General features: G+C 39.2%; 1 protein-coding gene across 4 annotated transcripts in view; it reads left to right on the forward strand.

Annotated features, from left to right (window-relative positions):
- Positions 1-14,584, forward strand: part of TIAM2 (TIAM Rac1 associated GEF 2) — a 235,778-nt gene that overhangs the window by 152,521 nt on the left and 68,673 nt on the right. For 2 of the 4 annotated variants that reach the window (XM_008177654.4, XM_042848258.2), the window contains exons 10-14: positions 2,878-2,949; positions 9,147-9,314; positions 11,824-11,928; positions 12,457-12,535; positions 14,214-14,306. In XM_008177654.4, coding sequence (XP_008175876.2) covers positions 2,878-2,949; positions 9,147-9,314; positions 11,824-11,928; positions 12,457-12,535; positions 14,214-14,306 — 517 coding nt within the window. The remainder of the gene's footprint in view (positions 1-2,877; positions 2,950-9,146; positions 9,315-11,823; positions 11,929-12,456; positions 12,536-14,213; positions 14,307-14,584) is intronic. The other 2 variants (XM_065588849.1, XM_042848261.2) reach the window with 1 other exon arrangement.

Genomic DNA, 14,584 nt, shown 5'->3' on the forward strand with positions numbered 1-14,584 from the left:
TGCCTGCAGCAATACTTTGGAGTGACCTCATGTGGCGGACATGCAAAGCAGCCCTGCTGGGTCTTGAGGAGAGCTTAGGCTCCGGTGCTCCTTCAGCCAGAGAGGAAAGGATGTGATGACCTAGGGGGCTAGATTTTCAGCTGGCATAAATCTGCACAGCTCCACTGACTTCAGTGGAGTTACTTCAGTTTGCACCAGATGAGGATCTGGCAGGGTTTTTCTGAATTGTACAGGCAGTAAAGGAAAGGAGAGAGGGAGTGGGGGTATCCCCAAAAACCCAGACAGAAACTTTTAACTGTCGTAGGGGAGGCAGGCTCGTGCACACATTCAGAATGCTACTATTTTCCGTAGCTTTATGCGTGCCTACCGTGTCAGTAGGGCTCATTTTGTAATGTGGGTCATTCATTAGTCCATCTTATTCTTCTGTTATTCCCCCAGTCTTGCATTTTACTTTTATTAAACAAAAATCCCAGATCATGTAGCATTTGAAAATTGGCTGCTGCAAATACACCAGTAATTTGCTTTCAGACTTTTTAAACATGTCCATCCATATTCATATCACAATAGCCCGAGAGCTGATGTAATAGATTTAATATTGCACATTAATGTGTCTGAGTTTTATAGTCTAGCAGTTCATATTCTGAATGGGTAAATATTTATCTACATGATAGACTAAGGGTGTAGTCTATTGGGTAGTGATATATTTCAGCATATCAGAGAGATTTGCTTTCATGATGAACGTAGGTAATAAATGACTGTGAGACCCAAGCCTGACTGAGCCCCTGGCTAATATCTATAGGGCTGGGAAGAGACACAGTGCATCCCTTGCCCACTATCCCTCCCTATCCTGACTCCATATGACTCCCCTTCATGCCCCAGACCCTGTGAAGAGGCCTCCACAGAGTTCAGACGGGGGATTGTGTCACCAAGGCAGCTATATCCCTTCTTTTTTGAGCGGAAGGGGGTAAATCTAAACATGGAGAGGAGGGCGCCTCCACGCTCAGATTTGCAGGCAAAAATCTGGGCAAAATGCTCCTTTCATTACCCTCACTGCAGGGAATTAGCACCAAGGGCTGGAACAAGCTGGCCCCAAATAAATCTCAGTTTTCATAGACTTTTTTTTGTGTCTTTTTAAATTTACTTCACTTTTTATTTAAAATCCAACTGTAAAACTAAGGAAAAGTAAACACTAAGTACTGTGTGTCAGTAATACTAGGGCTCTGACTCATGTCCATAAACATGAAGAATTTAAGAATGATGGCTGAAATTTTGACCCACTGACCCTCACAGTTTGCCATAGAGTTGCATAGCCATATAGATAGAGCTATTCAGGGCCCAATCCTGCCTTCCTTGTGTACCTGTTGAATCCAGTAGGAATTTGGGATGAGCAGGGAAGGCATGAGTGAGTGCTGTGTTCACAGTGCTGTGGTTCCGAATCATCAGATTGTGAGTTAAGAAGAGGATGTCAGCCTTGACTCTGAATCTCCTTGTTTTCATTGATTTAATTCAAATTGAGTGTGGTTGTTCAAAATACTTTAAGCAGAAAGTCAGATAGCATACTCTCAAACCTTTTAAAGTCTCTTTTATCTTCAGCCCAATTTTATTTTATGGTATTAATTTAAAGTCCACCCTGGGAAGATTTCCAATATAAAATTGAATGAAGGGGTTAGTATTTTGTTCCCCCATTATTTAGAAACCAATCCGTTATGGAAACTGAATCCTGGCAGATGGGTGATATCAAGACTCACATTATCCCTGGTCTCTGAAACAGTTTCTGTTTCTTTGATTCTAAATTGCAAACTATTTCAAAAAGTCATACAAATAAGATACCTTGATTAGAGCTCTGAGTGGAACATGGGAAAGGAAGTTCATAAGTGTTGCTGTTTAGTCACATTTCAATACTGCATCATGTGTACATGTCAAAAGAAGAGAGTTTGGGATTGTCTTCTGTATTTTAAGACTTTTAACGGGGATGACCCAAAAACCAACACTTTCTAACAACAAAGTTAGTGTCTGATATTGTCCTACTTTGCTGATATCAGAAGTGAGCTAAAAATTACATTTTGTTTACATATCCCTTTTCGGGGATTGGTCCTATTACTTACAAGTGATAAAGCCATGAATGAAGTATGCAGGTCTGTCTATCTAGATACTATATGACACTGATCACCATAGCAACTGAGTGTATCCATAATCGTGAATGGCTTTTTTTTAGCCTCCCAGCAACTGTGAGTTAGGTAAGCTTTATCCCCACTTTGAGAACTTTAGCCTTAATTTCTCCGTGCCTCAGTTTCCCATCTCTAATGTGTGGATAATACTCAGCTACCATTGCTTGTTATTGGTACTTGTTTAGCCTTCTTTCTATAAAGACAGACTTCTCTTACAACCATGAGTCCAAGCTAATGTGTTTTAGAAAACGACAACATTTATTTAGAATAGCGTTTCTATAAATAATAGTGACATGATTTGGCATGATGTGGTATTTCACAGGCTACCAGGACTGGAAACTGTTGGCCAGAGGGTTAGTTTGCCACTTGAAGATACTAGATAAATGCAACTTATCATGTGGATATAAGCAGCATATATAGATAGATAAGAATGAGGGAGTGTGAATGTGTGTGTGGCCTTATAAGAGGAGTCTTGCTGCAGCGTTCACTATGGAGAGAGCATGGATGTTATAATATATTCTCTTAGTCAAAATAAAATGGTAATGTGTCGCAAAAATAATCTATTCTCAGGTTGGTTGGTTAATGGAATGATATTTTGTTACCTTTCATCTTTGTTTAAGCACAAGAGATTTAGCTGTATTGGAAACTAACCTGATATGTTACATAGCACTTTGTTTGATTATTTATCTGTGCATTTGTTTTAATTTAGATTTTTGATTCAACTGGGGGAAATGGATTTGCAGGCACACAGCTACTCCAGAAATCATCCAACTCTACTGAGGTAAGATGAGCTAGTCTTTGTACTGCATCGTTAAATTTACTTTTAAAGTTCTGAAGGGATGTCACATAAGTATATGAAAAAAGCTACTTCAGAAACGTTATTGAATATCATCTGGTATTAGTTGACAGAACCACAATTTGATTTATAATCTGTTAGGGGAAACCACTCCGACATGGATTTTTAAATGTGTAAGGTAGACTTTTCCCTTAACTAAAACTTCCTATATCATCCTGATCCCCACTGCTACGTGTGTGTGTGTGTGTGTGTGTGTGTGTGTACGTGTGTGTGTGTGTGTGTGTGTGTGTATTCATTTCTTTTATAGTATAGCCTAGACCAAGTTATTACTGGATTTTTGCTCGCCATTTGCCAAGAATTAGTTTGACAGAACCTGTATGTTTAAAGATTAAGAAACTGTAATATTACAGAGCCTGTATTTTCAGGTAGAAAGACAGAGAACCAAATGTGCCTGGCCCAGCGTACATGTGGGAGGGGATGTGGTGGAGGGCAGTAGAACTCTCCCCCACTTGCAGTAGCCTGCGTAGTGGCTGGTCACAGTCACAATCCTCCTCCTTAGTGCCTGCTGGGATGCAAACCACTCTAAAGGAGAAGGGAGGAGATAGGGTTATGGGGAACTGACCTCTACCCTGGCCGCACAATTGTCTAGGAGCAGAAAAGAGCATGGTCCCCCCCTCTTCCTCTGAGGTGATGTCGCTCTGCACTGCCCCTGAAGCAGAGCAGTACACTGCATAACTGCCACAATTCAGTCCTTACTGTTTCAATGTTAGTTGTATTTGCAGGTACAATGAGGACTTAAAATGTACTGTAGAATCTGGATGGCATCAGGGTCATTTTGAGGGCTTTCCAGCTCCTCTCCCTTCTTAGGCTTGTACAAATATTCCCCTCTAATTAAGATGATCACATTTAGTTTTGTTGCATGGCTTGTTTCTGTGAGCTTATACTTTTAATTCTCATCTGTTAAGCAGAGATTTTTACAAAACATCAGAGATCTTTTTAATTACTCTTCTGGCCTATCATTCATTTGCGTGCCTAAAATCACTGGCAGCAAATGACTCGTATTCTTTCAAGCTGCAGACCTTTGTTTGCTATAAGGACAAAGCAAGTGAATGCCAAATATCTCCCCTCCTGCTATGCATGGCAAGGAAGTTCTCATTGGTTTAAAAGAGAGAGGGCAGGACTAGCCTTTGGTCAGTAAACTAGGTTGATCCAACTGGTTGGAACAGGCGTGGGCAAACTACGGCCTGTGGGCCAGGTCCGGCCGTTTTAAGCCCACGAGTTCCCGTTGGGGAGCGGGGTCTGGGGCCGCACCATGCAGCTTGGCCATGCTAACCCATTTTTTATGGATTTGTAATCCAGACAGAAAAAGCCCTCTCCATGCAAACTTGCTTTTGTGTGAGCAGGATGTAGGGCCAAACCAGTTGGTAGAATTGAGGCAGATTTGTTGACGGATTGCTGTAATAGCAGTATAAGCCACAGGAGTCATACCTGGTGCAACCCTTCTGAGGGTTTGCAGTACTAAGGATCAGGATTCTAGGGCTAAATTTTGATTAGAACATAGTTTGGTTCCCTTGAGTATCCCTCTGGACTAAAAGTCATAGTTTCTCTCCACTTTACCCTTTCACTCACTCTCATTCCCTGGACCAGGTCATCCCCTAATGTAATTTTAAGTTTTAAAGAGCTAAGAAGAAATTATGCCACAGAACTATGCTCCCTATGAATTTGTCTACCTAGTATTAGATGAAATCTGCATTTAGAATGAAACATTGCACTTAAAAATGACTATAATGAAAAGCTGTAATGCAACTCTTGATGCTACATAACATTTGAGACTTGGGAAAAGTTTTGTTATAGCTCATGGCTTTTTATGCTGTAATTTCCAGTTATGATGAGCTGTATGGTTTACTTCCCTCTTGTGAGTATTCATTTAGTGGCAAGATAATAAAGAAATATAAATATAGATTTCCGTAGAATTATGCAAAAAGTTATACCACAGAATTTTCCCAATGATGGTACCAAACCCTAGAGTGTTGTTGTGCCTATGAAAATCATCTCTAACTCATGTGTTCTTTGATGAAAAAAATCAATGAAAACAACTGTTCTTTCAGCTGTGTAATGCCTGTTATTTGCTGAATACTGTGGGAGGAGGGGGAATATTTATAGAAAGTCACCCCTCTCTTTTCAATAGGCAGTATACATACGATACATTGTAATAATATGGGATTTCTGGGTCAAATCATCCCCTATAGAGAACTTACAATTCCCTCTGAATTATTCCATTGGGTGTGGTGTGAGGTTTGCCTCCTTCCCCACATCCCACAGAACTGATTGTAACAAATCTGTGCTATAGAAACCAGACACAACAGGATTCTGGCCTCTAAACCTGAGCCTCCTGGTTCCCTCAGGTCTCCCTGACTCATGTCTCCTGAAAGAGTAATGCTGCCATGGCCTTCATGCCAGCCATTGACTCTAGCCCCTCTTCCGACTCCAAGGCCAGGGGATTCACTCTGCCATGGGCTACACTGAATAACCCAAAACTGAATAAAACGCATGCGGTTACAATACTCTCACAGGGCTGGGAGGGAGAGACAGCAGACAACCCCTGCCATATCCTTGCACCACTTGCCCCTATCCTCCAAACAGGCAGAACCTGAAAAATGCTGAGCTGAGGGGTTTTTGAAGGGGTTGCAGGGAAGAAAGGAATAATCTATGGTCTTTCTTTGCCCTTTCATGCTACCTCAGTACATCTGAGTCCTTTCCACTCATGGCAGCAGAGGGATAACAAATCTAGACCTATGGCTGCTAAATATGCAAAAGTGGGGCATTTGTTTCTAGACTTTTTAAGGGTTCAAAATATGGCCTATGCATTTTTTTAAGATCCCGATATTTTGATGAATCGTACTACAATTCAGAAGTGAGTCATCATAACTCTCAAAACCGTTAAGGTTGGAGTCAACCCAGTTTCATTAGCCAATTTCAAATAAAAATCGAAAACAATCAAAACCTTTCATAAGATGCTTCCTGCCGAATGCAGTAAAATACAAGTAGTGAAGTGTTCCTGGTAGCTTTTCTGAGGTGTTGCTTATGAAGATGGTGACAACAAACAGAGAAAGATGGGAAAATCATGAAGTATCCTATTGCTCCTCAAGCAACACTGTGGCATAGTGTATGACAGTCTGAAAGTCCTGGCACGTGTTGCTGGAAAACTGGATCGGTTGTTGTAGCTTTATGTGGCAAGGAATGAATGAAGTATTGTAGTATTAGTCACTGCAGGCATAACAGAAAAAAAATCTCATTTAATGTCAGAGTTTCTGAAATGGAAAATGTGGGTGAAGCAACAGTATCTTGACCACAGCTAAGGAATATGTTTGTAGTTTAATATAGAAAGACTTAAGTTTTCCTCACATCAGGCCCTTAGTAATACTTATGTTTGAGCATCAGTATACATGGTAAACAGATTATTTTGGATCCCTAGCAGTTTATGTTGGTTAATAAAACTCTGAATCCTATAATTTAAGGGGGATTGTGTTGGGGTGGGGAAAGATGCTTTTAAATAATGTTTTCCCCCATCTTACTCCTCTGTTGAATTTTTCTCCACCAATGATTGTAGTGAGATTGATTTATAATGGGCAGACTGAAGGGCTGATTTCCCTTCAATAATCCAACTGATAATTACAAACCACTGAATTGCTAGTAGCATCTCTGAATTGACATACAGGGTTGCTTCACCTTGCTCTCCAGGAAGCACACTGAGAATTAACAGTTTGATACATGATATCAGGATTCTTAATTCTTGCAATTTGTCTTTCTTGCTTTATCTCTTTTTCATCATTTGTACAGTTGTAGAAGCTCATAGTTGATTCCTATCCTCTTGGCTTCTCGGTGCTTTCTGATGTGAGTATAGTTCTATAGGAATTATCATCCTATAATATAGCAACTGTTCTGTACGAATTATGGTACTACAATCAATGAGGGAGAATCTCAGCAGATATAAATTGTCATAGTTCCATTGACTACAGTAAAGCCATGACAATTGACACCAGCTGAGACTCTGCCCTTAGTATCATTTTTCTAGCTGGTAGTTTGCCACTAGGAAAGTATGATTTTTGAAAGTCATCAAAATGTGGCTCTTTATAAAATAATTCCTGCTTCAGGCTTCTAATCTGGCTGGAATTTATATTTATGGGTAATGTGGTAAATACACTGATGTGGCTGTTTGATATGCCATTTTTACTGCCGTGATTGTCATGCATGTCAAGAATAACAATGACATTGTTATTATTTGTTGAGTGTGGTCATTATGTTTGGTGCTGGGCCAATAGAGAGGGAAACGCAGTCCCTGCCCAAGGCAGCTCCACTATAAGGATTCCATTGTGGCTTTTAATCACAGCTCTGCACTGGGCCCCTGGGGCTGCACGGCCCCTGCAGGTGCTCCAGGCAGAATTGCATCTCCCAGGTTTCCAAGTGTACAAAAGGTGTGCACACACTGTTACCTCTCCCCTGCATAGATGGCTGGCTTTGCTAGCTGGTGGGGAGTGGACAGGGTCATGGCCTCACCTCCGCTTCCCCTCCTATTTTGATGTGGCTCACACCATGGAGCAGATCCTGCACTCAGAAGAGTCCTGGAAGCTCTGTTTGTGGTTGGGTTCTTTTTCTTGTGCTCCCTCACAAATCCCCTCTATTGTTTACATGTGCAGAGGCCAGCCACAATCTGGCTCAGAGTTCTGACACCTAATACAGTGGTTGAAGATCTAGTCTCAACACAGTACAGCTGTAGTTGTATTTTTCTTCTCCTTCGGTGGGTTACTTTTGAATCATAAATTGTGGCACAGAAGAAAGGGCAAAGATGAGCAAGATAGTAAAGGGATATTTAAGATGAATCAAACGGTTGTATAAATGTATACAAAATGGCTTTGTGTTATGGATTACCTCCACATTAAAGTTGGTTGTGGTTTGCCAGATGTATTTCATGTTTAAAGTTGGATTGAGCTTCAATTTGAGCCTAAGTAGTGAAAGATCACACTCTTCACTGTCTAACAAACAATATAATCTTAAACTGTGGGTATAGTAGGAGTAGTTTATGCCTCTGCTATGTTGTCTGTGATGTTTCTTGCTCCATAGTGTCCTCTGCTGGAAGACTACTAGATTATCTTCTTTTCTCATTAGAAATACAGTAGAACCTCAGAGTTACGAACACCAGAATTACGAACTGGCCAGTCAACCACATACACCTCCATTTGGAACCAGAAGTATACAGTCAGGCAGCAGCAGAGACCAAAAAAAAAAAAAAAACCCCGCAAATACAGTAAAGTACTGTGTTAAACGTAAACTACACCTCTACCCCAATATAACGCGACCCGATATAACACAAATTTGGATATAACGCGGTAAAGCAGTGCTCCGGGAGGAGCGGGGCTGCGCACCTCCGGCGGATCAAAGCAAGTTCAATATAACGTGGTTTCACCTATAAGATTTTTTTGGCTCCCGAGAACAGCGTTATATCAGGGTAGAGGTGTACTTTAAAAAAAAAAAAAAAAAAGTTACTTACACTGTTCTCTTGAGCTTATTCTATAGCCTATATAATCATAAAAATTTTTTTTCTGCATAGTAACGTTTCAAAGCAGTATTAAGTCAAAGTTCAGTTGTAAACTTTTGAAAGAATAACCATACTGTTTTGGTCAGAGTTACAAACATTTCAGAGTTATGAACAACCTCCATTTCCGAGGTGTTTGTAACTCTGAGGTTCTACTGTATAGTGATCTATTCAAAGTCTTTGATAAAATACGGTACTAATTGTTTAATCCTGTTTAAGGCTTTTTTCATTTGTTTACATAGGCATAATTGTGTAATCCTGTTTAAGACCTTTTTCCATTTGTGCATATATGTATAATCTTGCCACCTTAGGAGTGAATTTGAACTAGTAACATGAGATAGGTGAGTGAAATAGTATCGTTTGAATGCAAGAGAAATCATGAAATCAATTCTCTAAACAAAATCTGGACTAAAGTCAGTGATATTATATGAGAACTGGTAACGTAATTTGTTCTTCTATGACAGGAAAGAGCTTATTGTGATACCTTTGCTAAATGCACATATTACATACCAGTAGCAAACCTCCAGTATAATATATTATTGATATTGCCATATCTCCATGTACTGTCAATTTTTTCCCGTATTTTCAGCAGCAAGTTGATGAATTTTTAAACGTCTACTGCTCTGCATCAGAAAGTGGCCAGAAAGAGAGCGCTTGGGAAATCCAAACATATGTTCATTTCTGTGATAGGCCAGGAGTCACGTTAACCCTCAAGCCAGAACACAGAGTGGAAGATGTTTTGTCTTCGGCATGCAAGGTACAGAGTTCTCACACTTGAAAGCAGCTTGTGTGCTTTAAAAGGCCACCACTTATACTTGTGTATTAATTATTCTGATGCTGAAGCAGGGAGAGCCCAGTCTTTCTCTGAATCCCAGTGTCCCTGTAATTTAAGGGTTCTTTCTGTGTTTCTGGCAGTTCTGTTTAAGGCTCAGTGGAACCCAAGCAGCAGTGTCATGGGGGCCTTTCAAATGGTGGAATGGGCATTCTTTGATGCCTAAGCTAGCATGCAGTCAAGAATCTTGAAAGAGCAATAACAGCTGCACATGTTAAACTACCCAGGGGAACTCTTGACATATGTCCAGTCTGCCTTATATCACTGAGTCGTTACAATGAATAGAATTGGTGCATGGAAATTAGCTGTAGAGGAAGGGTGGTAACTGGTTGAGTTACCGCCGATGTCACAATGGCCCCACTTAAGAGTTACTTACACTGTTCCCTTGAGCTTATTCTATAGCCTATATAATCATAACAATTAGAGACAATAATCATTAATAACTTTGCTTAATTGGGACCTAATTTCTTCAAATAGAGACTCTGTAAGATTTTAGTTCTTTTAAACTATGTGGAAAGTTGAAGTGTCTGCAATATTCCATTGATAAGATTATTTGGGACAAAGAAAAGACTGACACAGATGTTACGGTAATTTCTTAAAGGCCCTAGTGTTTTTAATTAATAAACTAACTAATGGATTTACTTATAAATTCTCAAAAAATTCAGCCTGTTCTCAGAATAGGTGCTGTAAGTTTGGGAGGATACGCTGTAGTTTTCCTGCAAAACAAAGAGGTTGAATCACTGCTTAAAGGCAAAATAGAACTCTGCATTAACTATGGAGCCATGACCAGAGCCTTCACAACACCAAAAATAATGTAGGGTGTTAATCATCACTTGTGCCAACAGATTGAACTTGACTCTCTGAATTTGTGAATCAAACCATTTTCAAATTATAATGGAATAAAACAATAAATTTGGGGAAAAAACTCTCATTTTAAAAATCCCCACCATTTGCAAAAGAGCTAAATTTTAGGAAAGAAGGGCTAGGCTATTATCCTACAAGACTTTGGTGTGACCACCAGATGGCAAGACAGAACTGAAACATTTGGAAATGGATTGATAATGTAACACATAGAAGCCCTGCTAAAAGAAACAAAGAGATATAGATCTATAAAATCAAGTTTAAAAGTAAATTACTTGTGTTTCTCACTACACTGCTCCAAAATGTTTGTCTGTCTGTAGAAAATACTGTTTTGTTATGCCTGTATCACTTCAGTAGTCTAATAGTAAGTTACTTTATTTTAATGTTTTCTTTTAATGAAAGCTTTTTCTGTTTTATCTTTTCTTTCTATTCTGTATGTAAACTTTTTCATAAGCAGTCTGACACTTACTCCTTTCTGCTACATCTTTTCTGTTACTCTCTCCTTCTTACATTGCCATTCCATTCTGGTGAGGGTAAGGAATCTTCATTCTTTAACACAACACAACACATTGTTTAAAAGTCTGGGTTTGGGGGTAACATCTGATTTATTAATTTTTTTCTCAACCATATTTTGATGGTTTTCACTCCATTTGTATTCTGCATACCTAAAACTTTGCATAACTCACCGAGTGAGAATATACATTTTAATATAATTATTTAGAATACAGTGCACACATTACCTATACATTCTGTTACACATAATGAAATGTTCAGCTAAACGATCCTTCCTCGGTGAATTAAGATTTCACAAGCTTCAGAGGCTTGTTAAACAGAGAGGTGAAATGACCTTAATGGATGCAGAGATGCTTCTGTTCTGAAACATTGCTCTGTTAATTCTGAAATGCAAGATTTGCTGCAGTAGTCTCAGCAGCGAGCTAAATTTAAGAGACTGACTCGCCAGTGGCTCGTCTCTTTTAGGCTAGTATCCTTAGGGAATATTCCATTCCCCTTTGACTTCCTGCAGATATTAGGTTTTCACTTCGACTACATATGGTGAAAAGTAGGTGTTACTCACTGATGATAGATGAAACCTGGCAGTAAAAAGTGCAATAAAAGCAATCCCTTAGGAAATCCCTCTCTCCTAAGAGCCTGTATATGCATATGCATTTTCCACATCAGTTTTATGTTTTCCACATCTGTTTTATGCACAGAACTGAGCCGCGCAAAAGAGCCATAGAAAATGATGAAGATGTGTGCAAGTTCAAAAGGACAGAACAGAGTTCTAAGTTTATTTGAAAACACATAATGATGCTTGGTTAATCTAACAGCCAAGATGTAATGTTAATGCAAGTGTTTCCTTAGTATCCTTACAAGAAACTGAAAATCACACTGATGTGAGCTGGAACCGAATCATCTAGGCAATACAGACAATACACCACAAAACCATTTAGAAAATAACTTGTTGAAGATTGCCTTTGCTTAACTTCTAAAGGCTTTGTGTGTGTGGCTTCTTTGACATCTGGGATTCTGTTAATAAATCATGAATTTCAAATATGTTCTTTTCGTCCCTTAGATGAGGCAGCTGGAACCAAGACACTACGGTCTACAGCTTAGAAGATTAGTTGATGAAAACATTGAGTATTGTATTCCTGAAGCATATGAATACATACAAGATCAGGCAAGTTAGACTAATTTTAGATAAGAACTTCTCGATATTTGTAGCCACAGCTAAATTACACTCTATAAATGTCTGTGAATTAGATACAAAATGGGATTTTTAGATTAGATCACTATCACAGACTGTATTCTGCTACCCTTACTCACAGTGAGTTAAACTCGCCCATGTGCAGAGAACTAGAGATCTAGGGCATCACTTAAGCCTGGGTTTAAGCACTATTTTGAGGGTTTAAGTGGGACTTAATGGTGCCTAGGCCTAGTGCTGGTGCTCTGCACATGGGTGAATTTCACCCATTAGGTAATACCTTATTCCACAGTTAGTCCCATTGAGTTCAGTGATACTTGCAGCATAACACACTTCTCTAATGTGAGTAAAGGTAGCAGAATCTGGCCCTTTGTTAATGGATTATTTAACAATGCAGCTTGTTTTTTTTTAATAATTAAAATGATACTGATTTCCATGAAATATTGAACCTTTGGCTTTTGCAGTCCTACAGTTTCACAATTTGTGATGTTTTCTCTCTAACAGATATACGATGAAATAGAAATTTTTCCTTTAAATGTTTACCATGTACATCTTACTAAGACTGAGAATATACCTGATTTTGGTAAGTTTTAGTAAAATCCCTCCCAATGATTTTCCTTTTATTTTCTTTGTTCTTTTTGAAGCTTAATTTTTCCTTCCACGTGCTTTCTCTTTGTTGACAATTTTTGGTTCAGTACATGTTCAATATGACAAGTCTGCAAAGTGCACAAGTTAGCACTTTAAGGAAGACCCGAGAATTGCTGACTTTTTTTTTTTTTTTTTTTTGGATTCCTGCATTTGGGGGGGGGCAAGTGAAAGGCTTACTTCCCCCTGCCACTTCATTGACCAGCCAGTAAAAGAGCTGCTGAAGAGTTGGCAGGCAACTTTCTCATGCTCAACTAAACAGAAATACCCAGCCTACTCTCAACATATGATTTCCTTTTTGGCAGCAAAACATTCTCTTGACCCTGTGCCAACAGGCTGTCACTCGACAGAAATTTTAACTGGCTTCTTTTCCCGGTGGGAGGGAATGGCTAAGAATATCCTTATGTTTGCTCATTGTGAAATGTGGACTTTAGTCATTCAATTAACAAGAATGAGCAAGGCAGTGGAGAAAAAAGGAAGGATGATAATACTGCAGAAGGAAAATTGGAACCGAAAAAATAAAATTGGGGTCCTGATTCACTCCCATTCAGGTCAATTCATTCCCACTAAGGTAGTCTTGCCATTGATTTTAAGGGCATGTCACCATGGTGCATTAGCTTGCATCAGAGAGGTGTAAATTCTAGCGTGTAGTAGTGTGTTGCACACTAATTGGCCTGTGCGGACCCTGCTGGTTCTCACTAAAATTCCAGTGTGCCTGTAAATGTAGTCTTGTTTCAAAAAGTATTACAGTAACACTCACTAGGGAATTTTTAGTCTGTGCTTGCAGGATCCACAGGGTCTAATTAACATACAACATGCTAGTGCACACTAGAATTTACAACCCTCTAGTGGGGACTAACACACCATGTAGACAATCTCTAATGTAAATTGGATTGGGTCTGAGATTATAGTCTCTTTGAGTCAGGGACTGAGACCAGAAGTCTGTGTGTGAGGAACAAAATGGAGAATTCTCATGGTATTGCAGAAGAACTCCTTTTCCATCATGCTGACTTCTGATCTCATCCACTTCTTTGTGTCAAGCATTCTCAGTTAGAGAAAGGAAACAGTGGCTTAGGGGCAGTTCTTCGGGGCAAGGACTTTTTTTTCTTTTCTTTTTTTAATGTTTGTACAGCTTCCATCAGAATGGGGGCCTGATCCTGATTGTGTCAGTTGTACACAAAAATGGGTTATAAACACACACAATTTTTGCATGTCTTCAGACACTGTTCTCTCCCAGTTTTTACAAGAAATCATATAAAATCCTCACAATATTTGTCAAAGTATTTTATAGACCTTCACTGGATCTGGTGATCTGTGTTATTGAAAAGCTATATCAGGCTTACTTGAACAAACAATAAAATATCTCATAATAACTATTTACATTGCTTTTAAGAGTAAAGAAATTTACATGAGAGAATTTGTCCTTAGGGTGTGGGTCTGCATAGGCGTGTGTATATACAAGTTGGGAGTGAGAATGTCACCTCTCTTTGATTATGTAGATTAAATCTACTGAACATACAAAACTAAATGAGAAATACCTGACCAGAAATTCACCTGATTGTTGTTTTAAGCAGACCAAGTGGTAAGGGTAAAACCATCTTTCTTCTTAATTCCAGGGTTTGCAGTCACAGCTCAAGTTGTTGAAAACCAGCATCTTACTCATATATTCATAAGTGATGTCCTTCCAGATGGACTGGCTTACAAAGAAGGTTTGTGTCATGGCTGTACTAACCACTGTTATGTTTTTAATTCCTTTTTATTAAGTAGCAAACTTTAGGGAGCTTTAAAATGGCCTGAAAATGGTTCTTTGCTTCTACTACCCTTGGTCTTCTTGCTTGATCACCATGTACAGTAGATGATGCTAGGTAAGATAATTTGCATAAAGTGGCTGAGGAACCCTTCTAACGAGAGGTGAAGTGAAAAGAATGCTTGTCTACACTTGGGGCAAAATCTGCTCCCAGCACCCACACTAAATGTTGGGATCTGT

Source organism: Chrysemys picta, chromosome 3 (assembly GCF_011386835.1).
Source record: "Chrysemys picta bellii isolate R12L10 chromosome 3, ASM1138683v2, whole genome shotgun sequence".
In the NCBI taxonomy this organism is placed as follows: domain Eukaryota; kingdom Metazoa; phylum Chordata; order Testudines; family Emydidae; genus Chrysemys; species Chrysemys picta.